Here is an 18,043-nt window from a genome sequence, read left to right as displayed (position 1 = left end):
TGCATCGCAGAACAAGATCAAGAATGTGGTGTTGGCAGCCGATGTATTGAGGTTCATTGAATCCCTTGTCTCGAAATGTTCTCTGAAGCCTGGCTACAACACCATTTTTGCGACCAGTATTGACTGTTGTTGTGTCAGAGATGATCATCTGAATACTGTTCCATGCATTGTACTCATCAAGCAGGTCCTGTAGTGGTATGTGTATATATATATATATATATGTATATATGTGTATATATATATGTGTATATATGTGTGTGTCTGCAGCAGTTCCACTGTCACTTGCCAAAATGCCAAGTTGTAATGTTCTGTCATTTTTCATTACTCCTTATTGTCAATTTTCTTACCATCAAATTGCAGACAAATTTTTTTTGTATATATTTTATTTGTATATATTTTCTTATTTCTTGATACTTCTTAATTATTTTCTTGTTACGTTATTTTAAATAGTATTGTGTAAACTCGTATTTTTTAAAAGTGATGTGGTGCTAGGTGCGGGAGGTTTTCTCATGATCCAGTGAAAAACTTCAAAAAAGTGAACTATGGGTAAAAGTTCATCAAATGCAACATCAGGAAAATTAAAGTTTTGAGAAACGTTTTGTAGTCATAACCCTAACATACACCCATATTCATCCTACCGTCATTTGTCAAACAATTCAGATTGCTCCAGTTTGCTCCTCAAAATCCACAGCAAAAGAACTTTGTGACTGCATGCTTAGTTGGGCTCTGTGCCGTGGAGTGGCGCAGAGAGGAGGAGGAGACGGAGAGAGCCAGATGTGTGGCTGCATGCAGCTCTCATCTCGCTCGTTTTCCCAAACATCAGTAGGTGGAACACCTGTAGGAGTGCACTGAGGAGCATTGGAACGAAGCTTTTAGCCGACTTGCCGTCACTGTCCGCCTTCGGCATATTGCAGCAATGAAACTGAATGCAGTGCAGCAGTGTTTAATTGTGCGCACATCAGAGAAGAATGCTGTCAGGCTCTATTAAGGATCATCACTAATCAAGACGGATTAACCCGCTCAGTTGCGACCTCCACAACATGAGGCGAAATGGAGGTGGTGCATGACATCCATGGAAGATTTTTTTTTTGGACAGCCAAAAACATGCTCCACGAATATCACGTACCAACATGCACTATTAAGAAACCTATTCAGATGCGTTGTCAAATTAAGAATGTCAGGAATGTGCCATGAATTACGCAAATATGACATTTATAACATGTCTTGTATAAACGCAGCATAAAGCTGTAGCACCTCATTGTTCAGCTTCTTTAATTATAAGGTGATCCACATTTTCTGTAAAGTTGTATTTTTCATTCATGTGACAGTTGTTTACTTTTGCTGATTGACTTTGTTCTGAACGTGCTGATTGTCTCCGTGCAGTGATGTGAACTCATCTTTCTGTGTTACAGGAAGTGTAAAGAAATCCCGTCGTCCTTCAAACAGTTCTTCAGCAGCGCTCAGGCTCTGAGCTGTGTCAGTCTGTTGGGAACAAAGCTCCCCCTGGAGGCCCTGAAGTGAGACAACAGCTCCAACTCACTCAGAAATGGTCAAAAACATTTTCAGGGTAGCAGGAGGTGGTAAAATCACAAGTCAGAATTTCAATACATCCACTTGGGAAATGATTCACAATATTAATACCAGCATTTTGGCATCAAAATTAAGCCTATATCTTGAAAATAACCCCCCACCCCTTGAATGTAACAAAGTATAATCTATTTTCAATTATCTGGCTATTCCGCTATGTGTAAAGTTTGTCCATGCTCTTCAAAAACTTTAGAAAGACAATTCTTTCACAAAGGTTTTATTTCAGTAACACTGTGTGAATAACAGAACTTAGGAGGAGGCCATGCTCTTCAAAAACTTTAAAAACATAAACCACTGTCAAAGGTTTTATTTCAGTAACACTGTGTGAATAACAGAACTTAGGAGGAGGCCATGCTCTTCAAAAACTTTAAAAACATAAACCACTGTCAAAGGTTTTATTTCAGTCATACTGTGTGAATAACAGAACTTAGGAGGAGGCCTTGCTCTTCAAAAACTTTAAAAACATAAACCACATTTTCACCCTCAAAACAACTTAGAGATAAATACACTCTTAACTGGGATCAACAATTATTAAAATACTTAGGAATTCATTTTAACAAAGATATTTTTTCACTAGCAAAAATAAACTATGATCCCTTATTAACAAAAATTAAAGATGATATCAAGAGATGGAACACAGTATCTTTCGTTAGTTTTAGTCACAGAATTGAAAGTGTAAAGATGAACATACTCCCGCGATATCTTTTTCTGTTCCAATCCCTTCCAGTGGAAATTACTGAAAAAGATTTTTCAGAACTGGATAAAATTATTTCAAGGTTTATCTGGCAGGGAAAAAGGCCCAGGATTAAATATAAAACACTACAATTACCAAAGGGAGAGGGAGGCATGGCCTTACCGTATTTTAAAGGATATTTTTACGCAGCTCAAATAAAACCACTTCTAAATATGTGTTCCTCAAAATTTTATGCTCGATTGAAAGATATAGAACTTTCAATTATGAAACCCTCTATACAGGCAGTGTTGGCCCACTCAAGTTTTGATTATCATATCAAAGACATCTCGAATCCATGGATTAAAACTCAATTAAAAATCTGGAGTAAAGTGAAAAAAGAATATCAATTAGATGACAAAATACAAATAAATACAATGGTGTGCGTTCGATCCTGGATTTAAGCCTAATTCAATGGATAACACTTTTAAACTTTGGATTTCAAAAGGAGTTACCACGTTTCACTCCCTCACAGAAAGCGGAAAATTGAAAGATTTTGATAAATTGAAGATTGAGTTTCAGCTTGACAACTCTGACTTTTTTAGGTACCTACAACTGCGGAATCACTTTGAACATAATATTAGTGTCAAAACAGATCTTCAAGATCCATTATTGATAATATTTTTAAAAGCATACAAAAATACTGATATTAAAGGAGTCATTAGTAGTATTTACAAAAGCTTTCTGACAAAAAAAACGCACTCCACAACTTACATTAAAGAGAAATGGGAGAATGAAGGAAACATGATAATATCCCCCGATGACTGGCTGGACATATGTGAATCTCAGTGGAAATGTTCAAATTCACATTCATGGCGTGAGTTCAGCTGGAAATGTCTAATGCGATTTTTTTTTTTTTATTATTATTATTATTATTATTACTCCCAAGCAGAAGGTTCATTTTGGAGCAGGAAATGCAGCCTGCTGGAGACAGTGTGGGGCTTCTGAAGCTAACCATTGGCATATATTTTGGGCCTGTTCAAAGATCACACCACTTTGGGCAGAGTTCCACACAATGGTATCAAACTTTTTTCGGATTAAAATACCATACCAATTTTCAACTCTATTCCTTGGCCAAATTAACAACATAAATTTTAAAAACAAATATCTTGTTGCTATTCTGATCTCAGCTGCTAAAAAAGCAATTACAAGATGATGGCTACTTCCGGATCCCCCCAGCATATCTGAATAGATCAAAATAGTGAATGACATATATGTAATGGAAGCGATTACTTACTCTATCAGGCTGAAAAAACCTGCTTTTGTTAAATTGTGGTCAAGCTGGGTCAAATACATTAAACCTCTACAACCAGACTTTGTAGAGGTACAACTTAACTGAGGGCAACAGATTTTTTTTTTTTTTTTTTTCCTCTACTCTCATCGGTCACTTTACTATTCCACCCGGCAATATTTAAGGTATAGGTGTGCATTTTCTCTCTCCCTTTTGAGTTCTTTAAGTTCCAAAATGTTTGTTCTATATATTAAAAAAAAATAAATAAAAAAATCAACAGGTGGTGGAATGTATAGAAAACCTTTTTGTACTTGTGAGATATATGTTGTAATCCACTATCTGTAAATAAATAAATAATTAAAAAAAAAACATAAACCATTGTCAAAGGTTTTATTTCAGCCACATTGTGTGAATAACAGAACTTAGGAGGAGGCCATGCTCTTCAAAAACTTTAAAAACATAAACCATTGTCAAAGGTTTTATCAAATTCTTTAGCCTGAGATCTTGTTTTTGGCTTGGTCATGACACTTGATTTACTACAACTTGCCATGCTGTGACTTGAAATTACATGTTTAATTGCATGATCACTGTAATAATATCAGTACTTATGTAGCTTTTGTGACTTCTCTAAAAGAAGTACTACCAAGTCAGGAGCATTATATATCATAAACTTGAATATTGTGTTCAATGCAAGGTTCATCAGAACTAATCATGAAGTCAAAACAATTACATTCTAATATTTCGAAAGATGTTAAAATTACAGTGTATATATTGCAGTTTTCTTTTTTGCATGGGGTGGGGGTTTTTGTCATGTAGACACCTACTTCCTATATAAAATATCTCCCAAATTACACAATGCACAATCTCTGAAGTGGATGTAAGCATATTTGAAAAAAAATATATATATTTTCTACCATTACCACCTCCTGCTGTTCAGGGTCACTGAGATTGTGTTCGGTTTCAGATTTGGGTTTATAAACTAAAAGTTTGTTTTAGATTACATGCGACTTTAAAAGTCAAATCAGAGTTTTCCTGATTTAATATATAGAGGAAGAGCAGTAGTAAAAGTATTTAAAAAATTCATTTACTTTGAATATTGGATCGATAAGTTACTCTTAGCAGAGTTGGTAATGGGATCAGAACTCTGGGTCATTGTTTAAAAATAAATATTCTTAAAACCACATGAGGTTATTGACTCATGGTGTACAGGTGACACTGATTGATATTACTGCAGTATTGATTGATATTATAGTCAGCGGTTACAGCAGAGATTTTTGCAAATGGTAAAAAGTCTTTCATAACAAAATATTATCTTCACAGACTGTATTTTAGAACCAAACAACTATTTTTTGAGGCTTCTTTCTCTCTGCAGGGCATTGTTGTTGGGACTTGGTTGCAACCCAAACCTCAGTGACGTCTCCTTGGATCTGAGCTGCTGTGAGGTACAATTGACACAAGCCTTGATGCATAGTGACACAGCGTGTTTTATACCGCATTACACACTATGTGACATGTTGTGTGACACACTTTGTAGCATCCTATGTAACATGTTGTATTACATGTGGTTATATTTGTGTAACATGCCATTTAGTACCCTGTGTAACATGCTTGGTAACACGCTGTTACGTGCCAAGTAATGTCCTGTGTATCATGCCACGTAACTCTCTGTGTAACCCCATGATGACATTGTTGAAAAAAAAATTGAGATTTCTTTTGCAAATTTATTAAAAATAAATAAAAAAAACAACTAAGAAATTACTTGTACGTAAGTATTCACAGTCTTTGACATGAAGCTCAAAATTGAACTCAGACACCTCCTGTTTCCACTGAGCGTCCTCCAGATGTTTCTACAGCTTAACTGAAGTCCATCAATCATGTCCAGTTGATTGGACATGATTTAGAAAGACACACACACCAGTCTACATATAAGGTCCCACAGTTGACTGTGCATGTCAGAGCACAAACCAGGCATGAAGTCAAAGGAATTATCTGTTGACCTCCGAGACAGGATTGTTTTGAGGCACTAATCTGGGGAAAGGTACATAAACATTTCTGTTGCTTTAAATGTCCCAGTGAGCACAGTGGCCTCCATCATCTGTAAATGGAATAAGTTTCGATCCACCAGGACTCTTTCTAGAGCTGGCCGCCCAGCTAAACTGAGCAATCGGGGAGAAGGGTTTAGTCAGGGAGGTGACCAATAATGCAGTGGTCACTCTGTCTGAGGTCCAACATTCCACTGTAGAGAGGAGAACCTTCCAGAAGGACAACCATCTCTGCAGCAATCCACCATTCAGGCCTGTATGGTAGAGTGGCCAGACAGAAGCCACTTCTTAGTAAAAGGCACATGGCAGCCCGCCTGGAGTTTACCAAAAGGCACCTGAAGGACTCTCAGACCATGAGAAGCAAAATTCTTTGATCTGATGAGACAAAGATTGAACTCTATGCTGTGAATGCCAGGGTCATGTTTGGAGGAAACCAGGCACCATCCCTACAGTGAAGCATGGTGGTGACAGCATCATGCTGTGGAGATGTTTTTCAGAGGCAGGAACTGGGAGATTAGTCAGGATTGAGGGAAAGATGAATGCAGAAATGTACAGAAACATCCTGGATGAAAACCTGCTCCAGAACGCTCTTGACCTCAGACTGGGGTGACGGTTCATCTGTGGCTTCAGGCTAACTCTCTGCATGTCCTTGAGTGGCCCAGACCTGAATCTGATTGAACATCTCTGGAGAAATCTGAAAATGGCTGAGCACCGACACTCCCCATTCAACCTCATGAAGCTTGAGAGGTGCTGGAAAGAGGAATGGGCAAAACTGCCAGAGATAGGTGCACCAAGCTTGTGGCATCATATTCAAGAAGAAAGAAGACTTGAGGCTGTAATTGATGCTCATTAATTCAGCTCATTAAAAATGAGCTGAACTCAAAGATCTAAAACATTTTCTATAAACACAAAAGACGTATTTCTCTCAAATATTGTTGACAAATCTGTCTAAGTCTGTGTTCGTGAGCACTTCTCCTTTGCCGAGATAATCCATCCCACCTCACAGGTGTGGCATATCAAGATGCTGATTAGACAGCATGATTATTACACCGGTGTGCCTTAGGCTGGCCACAATAAAAGGCCACTTTAAAATGTTCAGGTTAATCACACAGCACAATGCCACAGATGTTTTGAGGGAGTGTGTAATTGGCATGTTGACTGCAGGAATGTCCACCAGAGTTATTGCCCATGAATTGAATGTTCATTTCTGTCCCATAAGCAGTCTCCAAAGGCATTTCAGAGAATTTGACAGTATGTCCAATTGGCCTCACAAGTGGTTCCAAAGCCAAGGCTCTGCGTGGAGGCGAGGCCCACCAGATCTAACTGGTAGCACTCCACCTCCTGCACAAGTTCCAGCTCCATCTCCCACAGTGTGGTGACATTCCATGCCCACAGAGATAGCCTCTGCCACCCGGGTTTGGTCTGTCGAGGCCCTCGACATTCACTGCCACTCATGGGACAGCGCACCTGACCCCAGCAGTTCCCCCTGCGGATGGTGAGCCCAGAGGGTGGAGATGGAAAGTCCACATTGCCTTTCAGGGCTGTGTCCGTTCAGGCTCCATGACAAGCCTGGCCACCAGGCACACACTGATGGGTCCTCCCTCCAGTCCTGGTAAGGACCCCAGGCTTCCTCCGGACTGGATCATGTTTCCTCTTCTGCGTTTTTTTCATGGGGTCATTGTGAACTATTCTTAGTCTGGCCTCTCCCAGGAGCACAAAGGCTCCAGACAACACAGCTCTCAGGTTCATAGGGACACACAAACCTATCCACCATGCTAAGGTGATGGTTCCAGCAGAGGAGAGAGCAGACAGAACAAGCTAAATATTAAATGGTTAATTTTAGGGATCCACTGATACTATTTTTTTCCAGACTGAGTACGACTGCATACATTTGTGTACTCGTCGTATGAATACTTAATGATACCATTACAGTTTTATGATGACTTTAAAATCATGTTTTATTCATCAGTTGTTCCTTACTTTTTGACTGTAGCTGCTACCAATATCATTAGCTTTGTTTTTATTTACAAACATTTCACTTAAATCATGTAACTTCACTTTTTGACTAGAACAAAATAGCATTTAACATTAACCGTGTGTTTCTTAACAAACATGACACGAAATGTAAACTGTGGACTTCAGCACTACAAAATATATAACACAACACCAGGAACAGAACTGAAACTGTCCATCACTAACTTTATTTATGTCTGTGAGGACTTAAAGCCTTTTTTGAAAATGTGAAGGGCAGATTCTTTTTGATGAAAAGAAGCTTCTCTGCATTATTAGCTGTGAGACTGTTTCTGCTGTTATCTACAACACTGAGCTAAACAGCCTTTCACTCTCCACACTATTTTATTATTATTATTATTATTTTTTTACTTTTACACAAATACAAACCATAATGTTTTTTTCCCCAAAGGTGGAATATGTAAATATTGGAGTTGCACAGCGTACGCACACACAGTGCTGGGCAGCATCTCCGCACCACACGGAGGCAAAACAGAATAAATTTAACATTTATTTTTATTTATATATATATATATACTCAACAAAAATATAAACGCAACACTTTTGGTTTTGCTCCCATTTTGTATGAGATGAACTCAAAGATCTAAAACTTTTTCCACATACACAATATCACCAATTCCCTCAAATATTGTTCACAAACCAGTCGAAATCTGTGATAGTGAGCACTTCTCCTTTGCTGAGATAATCCATCCCACCTCACAGGTGTGCCATATCAAGATGCTGATTAGACACCATGATTAGTGCACAGGTGTGCCTTAGACTGCCCACAATAAAAGGCCACTCTGAAAGGTGCAGTTTTATCACACAGCACAATGCCACAGATGTCGCAAGATTTGAGGGAGCGTGCAATTGGCATGCTGACAGCAGGAATGTCAACCAGAGCTGTTGCTCGTGTATTGAATGTTCATGTCTCTACCATAAGCCATCTCCAAAGGCGTTTCAGAGAATTTGGCTGTACATCCAACCAGCCTCACAACCGCAGACCACGTGTAACCACACCATCCCAGGACCTCCACATCCAGCATGTTCACCTCCAAGATCATCTGAGACCAGCCACTCGGACAGCTGCTGGAACAATCGGTTTGCATAACCAAAGAATTGCTGCACAAACTGTCAGAAACTGTCTCAGGGAAGCTCATCTGCATGCTCGTAGTCCTCATCAGGGTCTCGACCTGACTCCAGTTCGTCGTCGTAACCGACTTGAGTGGGCAAATGCTCACATTCGCTGGCATTTGGCACGTTGGAGAGGTGTTCTCTTCACGGATGATGCGAAGGAGATGTGTTGCACTGCATGAGGCAAATGATGGTCACACCAGATACTGACTGGTATCCCCCCCCAATAAAACAAAACTGCACCTTTCAGAGTGGCCTTTTATTGTGGGCAGTCTAAGGCACACCTGTGCACTAATCATGGTGTCTAATCAGCATCTTGATATGGCACACCTGTGAGGTGGGATGGACTATCTCAGCAAAGGAGAAGTGCTCACTATCACAGATTTAGACTGGTTTGTGAACAATATTTAAGGGAAATGGTGATATTGTGTATGTGGAAAAAGTTTTAGATCTTTGAGTTCATCTCATACAAAATGGGAGCAAAACCAAAAGTGTTGTGTTTATATTTTTGTTGAGTGTATATATATATATATATATATATATATATATATATAAATTTTTTTTTTCTTTGTGGATCATGGGATAATTTTGTCGCATGCACACAGAATCACCTGTTGCCTGTGGGAACTGAGACCTTAATCAATGAGGAGCACAGTGACTCTTTCAACTTGAGGTGAAAACGTGTGGCCCATGGAAAGGAGAGGAATTAAGCTCCTAACGCAGCGCCACAGACATCCAACAAACATATTACACCCGTAACGGACTGAGCCGGTCTCACATCATTCTAGACAACCACACCAGGGACTGAAGCTCACCAACCTGATCTACAGTCTCCACCGCTGATATGTGATCTGACGGAGGAACTGTGGCGCAAAGTCCCGAAGTCACAGAGGAACCTTTTTCAGCCACGACAAGGAATTAAAGTATTTTCAGATGTTGTTTTCCAAACTCAGGAGGCTTAATATGGATTATTTTTCTTCAGGATCATGTGATGATGAATTCCACGAATAGGTAAGACTTTTTATTTACTCTGCGTGTGAATTTACTCTGCATGACGACTGCAGCTTCCCACCAATCAGTGGACAGCATTGATGGACGTATTTCGATTTATGAGTAAATTACATGAAAGCCTGTAAAAAATCCATAAATTAGCCACATCACTGTTTAAGCCGCAGTATTCAAAACGTATGAAAAAGTAGCGGCTTATAGTCTGGAAATTACAGAGTGTGTGCATGAAAATCCCACATTGAGAGGTGACATCACACTGCTGTAAAGGGGTATTGGGTGCTGTAGTATCAGAGAAGATTTATGATTACAAGTAAATGAATATGGGATAGGGGATAAGGCCGATAGCGATACTGGTATCGGGATCGGTGCATCCATGGTTAATTTTTCACACTCATCACTTTGAATTCATCTTGTGTGGGTGCGCATGTCCATTTCCCAGTCATTCACAATCAGGATCAGTTGAATCTGCAGAAAAATGACATCACTGGACAAATAACACTTTTCACTGGACTTTCTATAGCTGGAAAACTGACAGCCATGAAAAATAAAACAGATTTTTAAAAACCATTTCAGGTACTGAAAAATGTCAGATGTCTGTTGTCCTCTTCACAAATCTCACGTTTTTGTCTTCTTGTCATTCTGTGCATCAAACTTTGGATTATACAACTCATTGACAAAAGGACAAAACTGTGGTGCGTCCACAATTAATTTAATGTATCTACTTTTATACTAAAACGGTTCATGCGAGGTGTTTCAGGCACGTGCACGGCAGCAGAAAAAAAACACACACACTTAAACTAAAATGAATGTGCACATACAGAAACATGGAAAAAGGATTTGTTTAATATTTAGCTTGTTTTGTCTTCCATGATGACAGGTAATTAGTGCCACAGGTTGACATCATAACAGTAATCGGGGCACAGATTATGTGTCCGCTTGTACTGAATTGGAACCAGAGCTTTCAGAAGCCCAGAATGAGAGATCACACAGTGTAAAATCACCAGTGTTAAATTAACACTGACAGTGAACATATGGTCCCACTGTGACCAGAGTAGGACCATATGTTCACTGGCAAATGGCATACACCCGGCATCACATTCTGTGTACCAGTTGTGTTCCATGCAGTATACCTCTATGAGCAAAAACAAAGTTAGTGTTGAATTTAACCTTCACACAAAACTTTTAAATATAAAGTTTTTTTGTTATCCTAATCATATTGATGAACTCCTTTTTTCTATTCACAGCTGCGTTCAGGAGGTTCTCAGATCTTGGAGGGTTGTATCGCTGAAATTCCAAATATCTCCAGTCTGGACATCTCTGACAATGGTGAGGACACTTTACATCTGAAAAATCTGATATCATCATGTTTGTAATTCTGACCTGATCATGTGGATCAGGTTTGGACATGGATCTGATCACCCTGCTGGTCTGGTTGGCTAAGAACCGATCCATCAGACACCTTTCACTGGGGAAAAACTTCAGCAACATCAAGTCCAAGTGGGTGAAAACTCACCACTCATAAATGAATATTTTAGCCATTACATCATTATTAAGTGTTAGTAATCATAGTGGATTTCCAAAACTTCTTAAAATCAGTCTGTTCAATATAAATAAATCTGTATTATTAAAAGCCAAGTGGCGTGTGTGTGTGTGTGTGTGTGTGTGTGTGTGTGTGTGTGTGTGTGTGTGTGTGTGTGTGTGTGTGTGTGTGTGTGTGTGTGTGTGTGTGTGTGTGTGTGTGTAATTTCGATCACAGACAAATTGGGGAGAGCTGACATTTGCCGTCTGGGATGCTGATGTATTATGGGTCAAGGATGAGCACCTTCAAAACAGAACGCTGATAGGACTAATAGTTTTGGAGAAATGAAGCATATTGGCGCACAACACTGAACAATGGACATTGATAATTACATTCTGGACTCACGCCATTCCAGCAGGGGGCAGTAAATCATCTATATATTAACAGCGTGCATGATTTTATTTAGTAAGTTCAATGTAAGTAGATAATATAATTGTAAATACATTAAAATACATTTATGACACAAAAAAGTGAAAACACTTATTTCCATTGTGGTCCATTTAAAAAATCAAATGACAAAATAGAAGTAATAATAAATATAATAATAAGACAGTAAATTAACATAAAAAATTAAGTAATTAACAGGAAATGAAAGGGTTGAGTTCTTCTTCTAAAAACTGTTGAGGCCTAAGGTTCTCAATACATTCTGGACTCACACGCCATTCCAACTCATTATAGAAACATTGCACCATTTATTACCACCCTTGAAAAATGTCAGCTACCTATTTTATAAACACTACCCAATCTAGAGCCCGTGGAGCCCCACGGCAACACGCTAGTAAAACACTAAAACTGTTTGAGGCAAATATGAGGAAGAGAAAACTGTACTTGTAAATGAAATAACATTTTGTTATAGTAACATGATCCTACTGTAGCATGTCAGCATTAACTGAATACTTTATTACATTCAATAATCAATTAACTTTAATGTATAAATTTTCCAGAAATGTGTCTCAGGTGTTGGACAACTTGGTTCACATGCTTCAAGAAGAAGAATCGGTGAGTGAAACTGTTTAATATTAATGGTGACGTTGTTTCCTGTCTCTTTAATTTTATCATATATCAGAAGGTCTTATTGGCCATTTGTTTGGTCTCCGCCTGCAGCCACTGACCTCGCTGTCGCTGGCTGATTCCAGGCTGAAAGCTGACCTCTCCATCGTGCTCAGCGCTCTGGGCAGCAACACCTCTCTGACCAAGCTGGACATCAGCGGAAACGCCATGGGCGACATGGGCGCCAAGATGCTGGCCAAAGCCCTGCAGATCAACACGAAGCTCAGGTGACGACTCGTCTGCTGGTGATTCAGGACTACTGACGTTGTCATCAAAAATCACATTAAACAGCAGAATTCTAACAGTTTTATGTTCCACTTCTGATGTAAAAACAAGGAGAATCAGAGATTTCTGATGATCACCTCCAAAATTCAGTGGAGTCTTCCATGGCCTAATATCTATCTGTGGCGAAACATTCGGCTAAATTTGTGCAGTAGTTTTGACATAATCTTGCTAACAGACAGACATACAGACAAATAAATAGGTGCCGATGATTTTATTACATCCTTGGCAGACGTAACAAGTGTGTACTTTTATACAAATGTTAATTTTACATTGCACATGTGTGCAGAACCATAATTTGGGACAGAAACGGCGTCACTGCTCAGGGCCTGCAGGACGTGGCCGCTGCTCTTGAGAAGTGAGTCTGTGACACCCAGAAACCCCCCCAACCAGACACACGCAACCTCCTTCACATTAATAACATTGTTTCCTCTTCCTGCCAGGAACTACACCATCCGCTTCATGCCCATTCCCATCATGGACGCTGCTCAGGCACTAAAGGCAAACTCAGAGAAGACGGAAGATGCTTTACTAAAAGTTATTCTCCTTTAACATCCTTTTAATTTAACGTAGTTTGTTGCCGGTTGAAAAATTATACATCTAAACACCTGTTGTTTGTGCTGCTTCCTGCAGATGGAGCAGTACCTCCTGAGGAACCATGAGACTCGTAAATACCTACAGGAACAGGCGTACCGGCTGCAGCAGGGGATCGTCACCACCACCACCCAGCAGGCAGGCTCCTCCTCCAATATCGCTCCAGTATCTTCTTTGACACGACTGACATCTGACCTTTGCCCTCTGTGCAGATGATGGACACGATGTGCGTCAAGGTGCAGGACCACGTGAACTCTCTGAGGTTCACAGAGGCCAGCTCGGTTCAGGAAGACATGAGGGTGGCTGAAAACCTCATGATGGACGCTAAGAACTCAAAAACAGTCAGCAGACATGAATTATGATAATCCCACTTAAAATCAGGTTAACACAGACTTTGTTTCCCCCCTGATGATCCTGTTCTCTGATTTGTCCTTTCAGCTGCTCCCAAACCTTTACCACTTGCAGAGTTCAGGGTCCAAGGGTCCATGTGTCGGAGCCATCCAGGACAAACTGGAGTCAATGGCTGGAGAGGTTGCCAGAGTGATGGATGACCAGCTGCAGGTACCAAACCCAACTCAGTGACAAGTAAAAACACAAACAGGCAAAACTGTGACAGATGGGCAAAACCTATGTTTTTGCAAGAGAATGAAGGTCCAAGTCTTTAGGTTCCTGGTGCATCCTCCTTACTGTATGATTTTCAGACTTGGACTCGAACCAGTCCCCAAAGGTGATGATTGGATGCCTTTGGTACCACTGGAATGACTTTGTGTCTTTTGACACAAAGTCATTCCAGTGGTGTAAGCACTTATAAGCTTATAAGTGGTTACTATCATGATTTTTTTGAAAAAACAAAATAAAACTAACATTAAAGGTACTTGGAAGCTTTTAAATTAAATCATCAAAAAGAAACGAAATTGTTCAAGACTATCCACCTTATTTTTATGCAAATACTGACAAAATTGTTAAAGACACTAATGCTATAGCAAATCATTTCAATGATTATTTTGTCAATGGGAGTAAGCATTTAGCAAATTCAGTTGTATCTCCTAAAATGTGTTCATTGGACAACAGCAGAACAACCAATACAATTCTGGAGTCAGTGTTTATTAAAGAAACAGATTAAACTGGATTAATTGACATAGTTCATAAATTAAAATGAAAAAAAGAACTGATAGTTGAATATGTTTTTGATTTAAAAAAACAAAACAAAAACTGATTGTATTGTTAAACCTTTAACCTATATATGTAATTTATCATTGACTGGGAAATTTCCTTCTAAAGTGATACCATTGTTCAAATCTGGTGATAAACATGTCTTTTCACACTATAGGCCAATCTCACTGTTACCATAATTTTCTAAAATTCTGGAAAAGGTATTTGCAAGGAGATTAAATGATTTAGTGGTGAAACATCATATACTTAGTGAACAGGAATATGGATTTAGAAAAAATTGTACAACTTCATTGGCTTTAATTGAGTCTGTCTGCCAAATAAATTCATTCAATTCATTCATTCACTTAGTGAGACTCTGAATAGTAGGATCACAGACCTTGTGAGAGAACATCGGCTTCAACATTTTGCCCATGTGATGTTTCTCTCAGCATGATCCAGCACGTAGGTGCCTCAGTGTTGTGGACCCCAGTGGCTGGCTGGAGAAAGTCAAGGACATGCCCACATTTCACCTGGCTGCAGCAGATTGATGGTTATTTTAGAGATGTGGGAATGGACCAGTTGTTTACTGAGGTGGTTGCCATCTAGGACCAAAAATGGTTTTGTAGTATCATGGATACGACACCAGTGTTTGCTCCCAGACCTGATTTGATTTAGTGTAGTAACTGGACTGGATGCCTAATTACTGTGAAAGGTTTTTAATTTTTATTGTACTTATTCTAGCTATTCTAAGAATCAAAACCAAAGAATTCCAGAAAGAAGCAACACCAGAGAGTAAATTATCAAATTGTACTGACTCCGCCTCCTCAGATGATGCTGGTGTCCATGGTGGATGCTGCCAAGGGTCTTTGCCCTCATGTGATGAAGAGTAGCAGTCTTCGTCAAGAGCTACTAAAAGCCAGTGCAGAGAGGATGTCAGTTCCCCGGAGCTTCATCACCACCACGCTGCTGGAACAGTCTGGAATTGACATCATCAACAAGATCAGGTGTGAACGGGTCTCACGGTTCACCTCCTTCAGTACAACACCACGTTAGTCAAGCTTTAGTTCCTTCAGTGGACATGAATGGATTGTGAGTTTCCTCTGGGTGTCATCCATCACTTTCCAAATCTATAGCGCCATCCGGTGGTGGAAAGGTTGAACTGGAAATTAGGGAAGTTGGGGTTTGGGCTCCCACCTACTCAGAGGAATTAAAACTCAGCAGAATCACAGTGTGTCATTTCGCTGTGTTAATCGTTTGAAGGGTTTATTTATTTTATTCTTGTAGAGTTTTTTGTGATGGGTTTTGTTTTTTATGCATTTTGGCCACATTAATAAAGAATTGTTCCTCTGACTGTTTGTATTTTTGTCTTTTCGAGAACAGTGAAGTGAAGTTGAGCCTGGCATCATTTTTGTCTGACCGCATCGTGGATGAGATCCTGGAGTCTTTGTCCCGATCACAGCACACCCTGGTTGGTATTTCGTCATCTGTTTGCTCCAGTTTTCCTGAGTCCATCAAAGAACCTCCATCTGTCCTCCTTCCATCTGCAGGCGGATCACCTGATCAGGAAGGATCAACCTCTGCTGCTTCAGGAGCCCAACGTGGAGGCCGAACTTCTGGATGAGACTTTATTGCAACCTGACAAGCAGGAGGAGGCCCAAGACCACAACCAGGACCTGGACCAGGAAGAAACCAAAGGACGAGCGCGGAAGCATGGCTTAGAGGACATTGATGCTTGCATGGTAGGAAAACCAGCTTCAAACTTTGCCCAGTCGCTTCACAGCAGCTGGTTTAGATGATGTGATGAAGGTTTGGAATAAACACTGGCATGAAGCAAAATGTCAGATGAAAATGGAATCATCATCTGTCTCCAGATGACTCCGAAATCAAAGAGGAAGAGTATTCTGGTGAGGATGTTGCGTCCCGTCTCTGTGGCGTTTGGTGAGTGTCATAAATACAACCAGCTGACTGAAAAGAGAATCTTTGACTTTACATTTCTGCTTTAAAATATGTTTGTGAATTCAGATGTTTATTTCTCTTCAAATGACCGAAAGAACGAGATCGCGAGTACAAGTGGCAGAGATGAGTTTCTTCCGCAGGGTGGCTGGGCGCTCCCTTAGAGATAGGGTGAGGAGCTCGGTCACTCGGGAGGAGCTCAGAGTCGAGCCGCTGCTCCTCCACATCAAAAGGAGTCAGTTGAGGTGGCTCGGGCATCTTTTCCGGATGCCCCCTGGACGCCTCGCTGGAGAGGTGTTCCTGGCACGTCCCACTGGGAGGAGGCCCCGGGGAAGACCCAGGACATGCTGGAGGGACTACATCTCTTGGCTGGCTTAGGAACGCCTTGGGGTTCCCCCAGAGGAGCTGGGGGAGGTGTATGTGGATCGGGAGGTCTGGGCGGCTTTGCTTGAGCTGCTGCCCCCGCGACCCGAATCCAGATAAAGTGGAAGAAAATGGATGGATGGATGGATGGATGGATGGATGGATTTCTCTTCATTTTTCTTTTTATCTCCGTGGTATGAAATAAGGAGGGATATGGAGGAGGTGATGGTCTAGTGGTTAAGGTGTTGGGCTTGAGTCCAGAAGATCATGGGTTCAAATCCCCGCCTGACTGGAAAATCACTAAGGGCCCTTGGGCAAGGCCTTTAATCCCCTATTGCTCCCGGTGTGTAATGAGCGCCTTGTATGGCAGCACCCTGACATCGGGGTGAATGTGAGGCATTATTGTAAAGCGCTTTGAGCATCTGATACAGATGGAAAAGCGCTATCTAAATGCAGTCCATTTACCATTTATATAGTAATCAACATGTCAGTCTGTTTTGCATTGTTAGCGCGATATCTCAAGAACCAATTGACTGACTTCATTAATATTTGGCATAAGGGTGTACTTACGCGATTCCTCAACATCAATCAATCAATCAATTTTTTTATATAGCGCCAAATCACAACAAACAGTTGCCCCAAGGCGCTTTATATTGTAAGGCAAGGCCATACAATAATTATGTAAAACCCCAACGGTCAAAACGACCCCCTGTGAGCAAGCACTTGGCTACAGGAAGAAACCTCCAGCAGAACCAGGCTCAGGGAGGGGCAGTCTTCTGCTGGGACTGGTTGGGGCTGAGGGAGAGAACCAGGAAAAAGACATGCTGTGGAGGGGAGCAGAGATCGATCACTAATGATTAAATGCAGAGTGGTGCATACAGAGCAAAAAGAGAAAGAAACAGTGCATCATGGGAACCCCCCAGCAGTCTACGTCTATAGCAGCATAACTAAGGGATGGTTCAGGGTCACCTGATCCAGCCCTAACTATAAGCTTTAGCAAAAAGGAAAGTTTTAAGCCTAATCTTAAAAGTAGAGAGGGTGTCTGTCTCCCTGATCTGAATTGGGAGCTGGTTCCACAGGAGAGGAGCCTGAAAGCTGAAGGCTCTGCCTCCCATTCTACTCTTACAAACCCTAGGAACTACAGGTAAGCCTGCAGTCTGAGAGCGAAGCGCTCTATTGGGGTGATATGGTACTACGAGGTCCCTAAGATAAGATGGGACCTGATTATTCAAAACCTTATAAGTAAGAAGAAGAATTTAAAATTCTATTCTAGAATTAACAGGAAGCCAATGAAGAGAGGCCAATATGGGTGAGATATGCTCTCTCCT

General features: G+C 40.6%; 1 protein-coding gene across 2 annotated transcripts in view; it reads left to right on the top strand.

The window, feature by feature from the left end:
- LOC117501875 (F-actin-uncapping protein LRRC16A) overlaps window positions 1-18,043 on the top strand; it is an 83,975-nt gene that overhangs the window by 46,524 nt on the left and 19,408 nt on the right. For both annotated transcript variants that reach the window (XM_034160840.1, XM_034160841.1), the window contains exons 16-30: window positions 1,413-1,517; window positions 4,921-4,990; window positions 10,987-11,068; window positions 11,140-11,239; window positions 12,266-12,320; window positions 12,426-12,598; window positions 12,943-13,011; window positions 13,097-13,190; window positions 13,287-13,385; window positions 13,460-13,588; window positions 13,686-13,808; window positions 15,228-15,403; window positions 15,780-15,867; window positions 15,947-16,138; window positions 16,271-16,337. In XM_034160840.1, the coding sequence (XP_034016731.1) occupies window positions 1,413-1,517; window positions 4,921-4,990; window positions 10,987-11,068; window positions 11,140-11,239; window positions 12,266-12,320; window positions 12,426-12,598; window positions 12,943-13,011; window positions 13,097-13,190; window positions 13,287-13,385; window positions 13,460-13,588; window positions 13,686-13,808; window positions 15,228-15,403; window positions 15,780-15,867; window positions 15,947-16,138; window positions 16,271-16,337 (1,622 nt within the window). The remainder of the gene's footprint in view (window positions 1-1,412; window positions 1,518-4,920; window positions 4,991-10,986; window positions 11,069-11,139; window positions 11,240-12,265; window positions 12,321-12,425; window positions 12,599-12,942; window positions 13,012-13,096; window positions 13,191-13,286; window positions 13,386-13,459; window positions 13,589-13,685; window positions 13,809-15,227; window positions 15,404-15,779; window positions 15,868-15,946; window positions 16,139-16,270; window positions 16,338-18,043) is intronic.

Source organism: Thalassophryne amazonica, chromosome 20 (assembly GCF_902500255.1).
Source record: "Thalassophryne amazonica chromosome 20, fThaAma1.1, whole genome shotgun sequence".
Taxonomy (NCBI): Eukaryota; Metazoa; Chordata; class Actinopteri; order Batrachoidiformes; family Batrachoididae; genus Thalassophryne; species Thalassophryne amazonica.
Note: the sequence above shows the minus strand (reverse complement) of the source record. Positions and strands in the feature narration are given on the sequence as shown.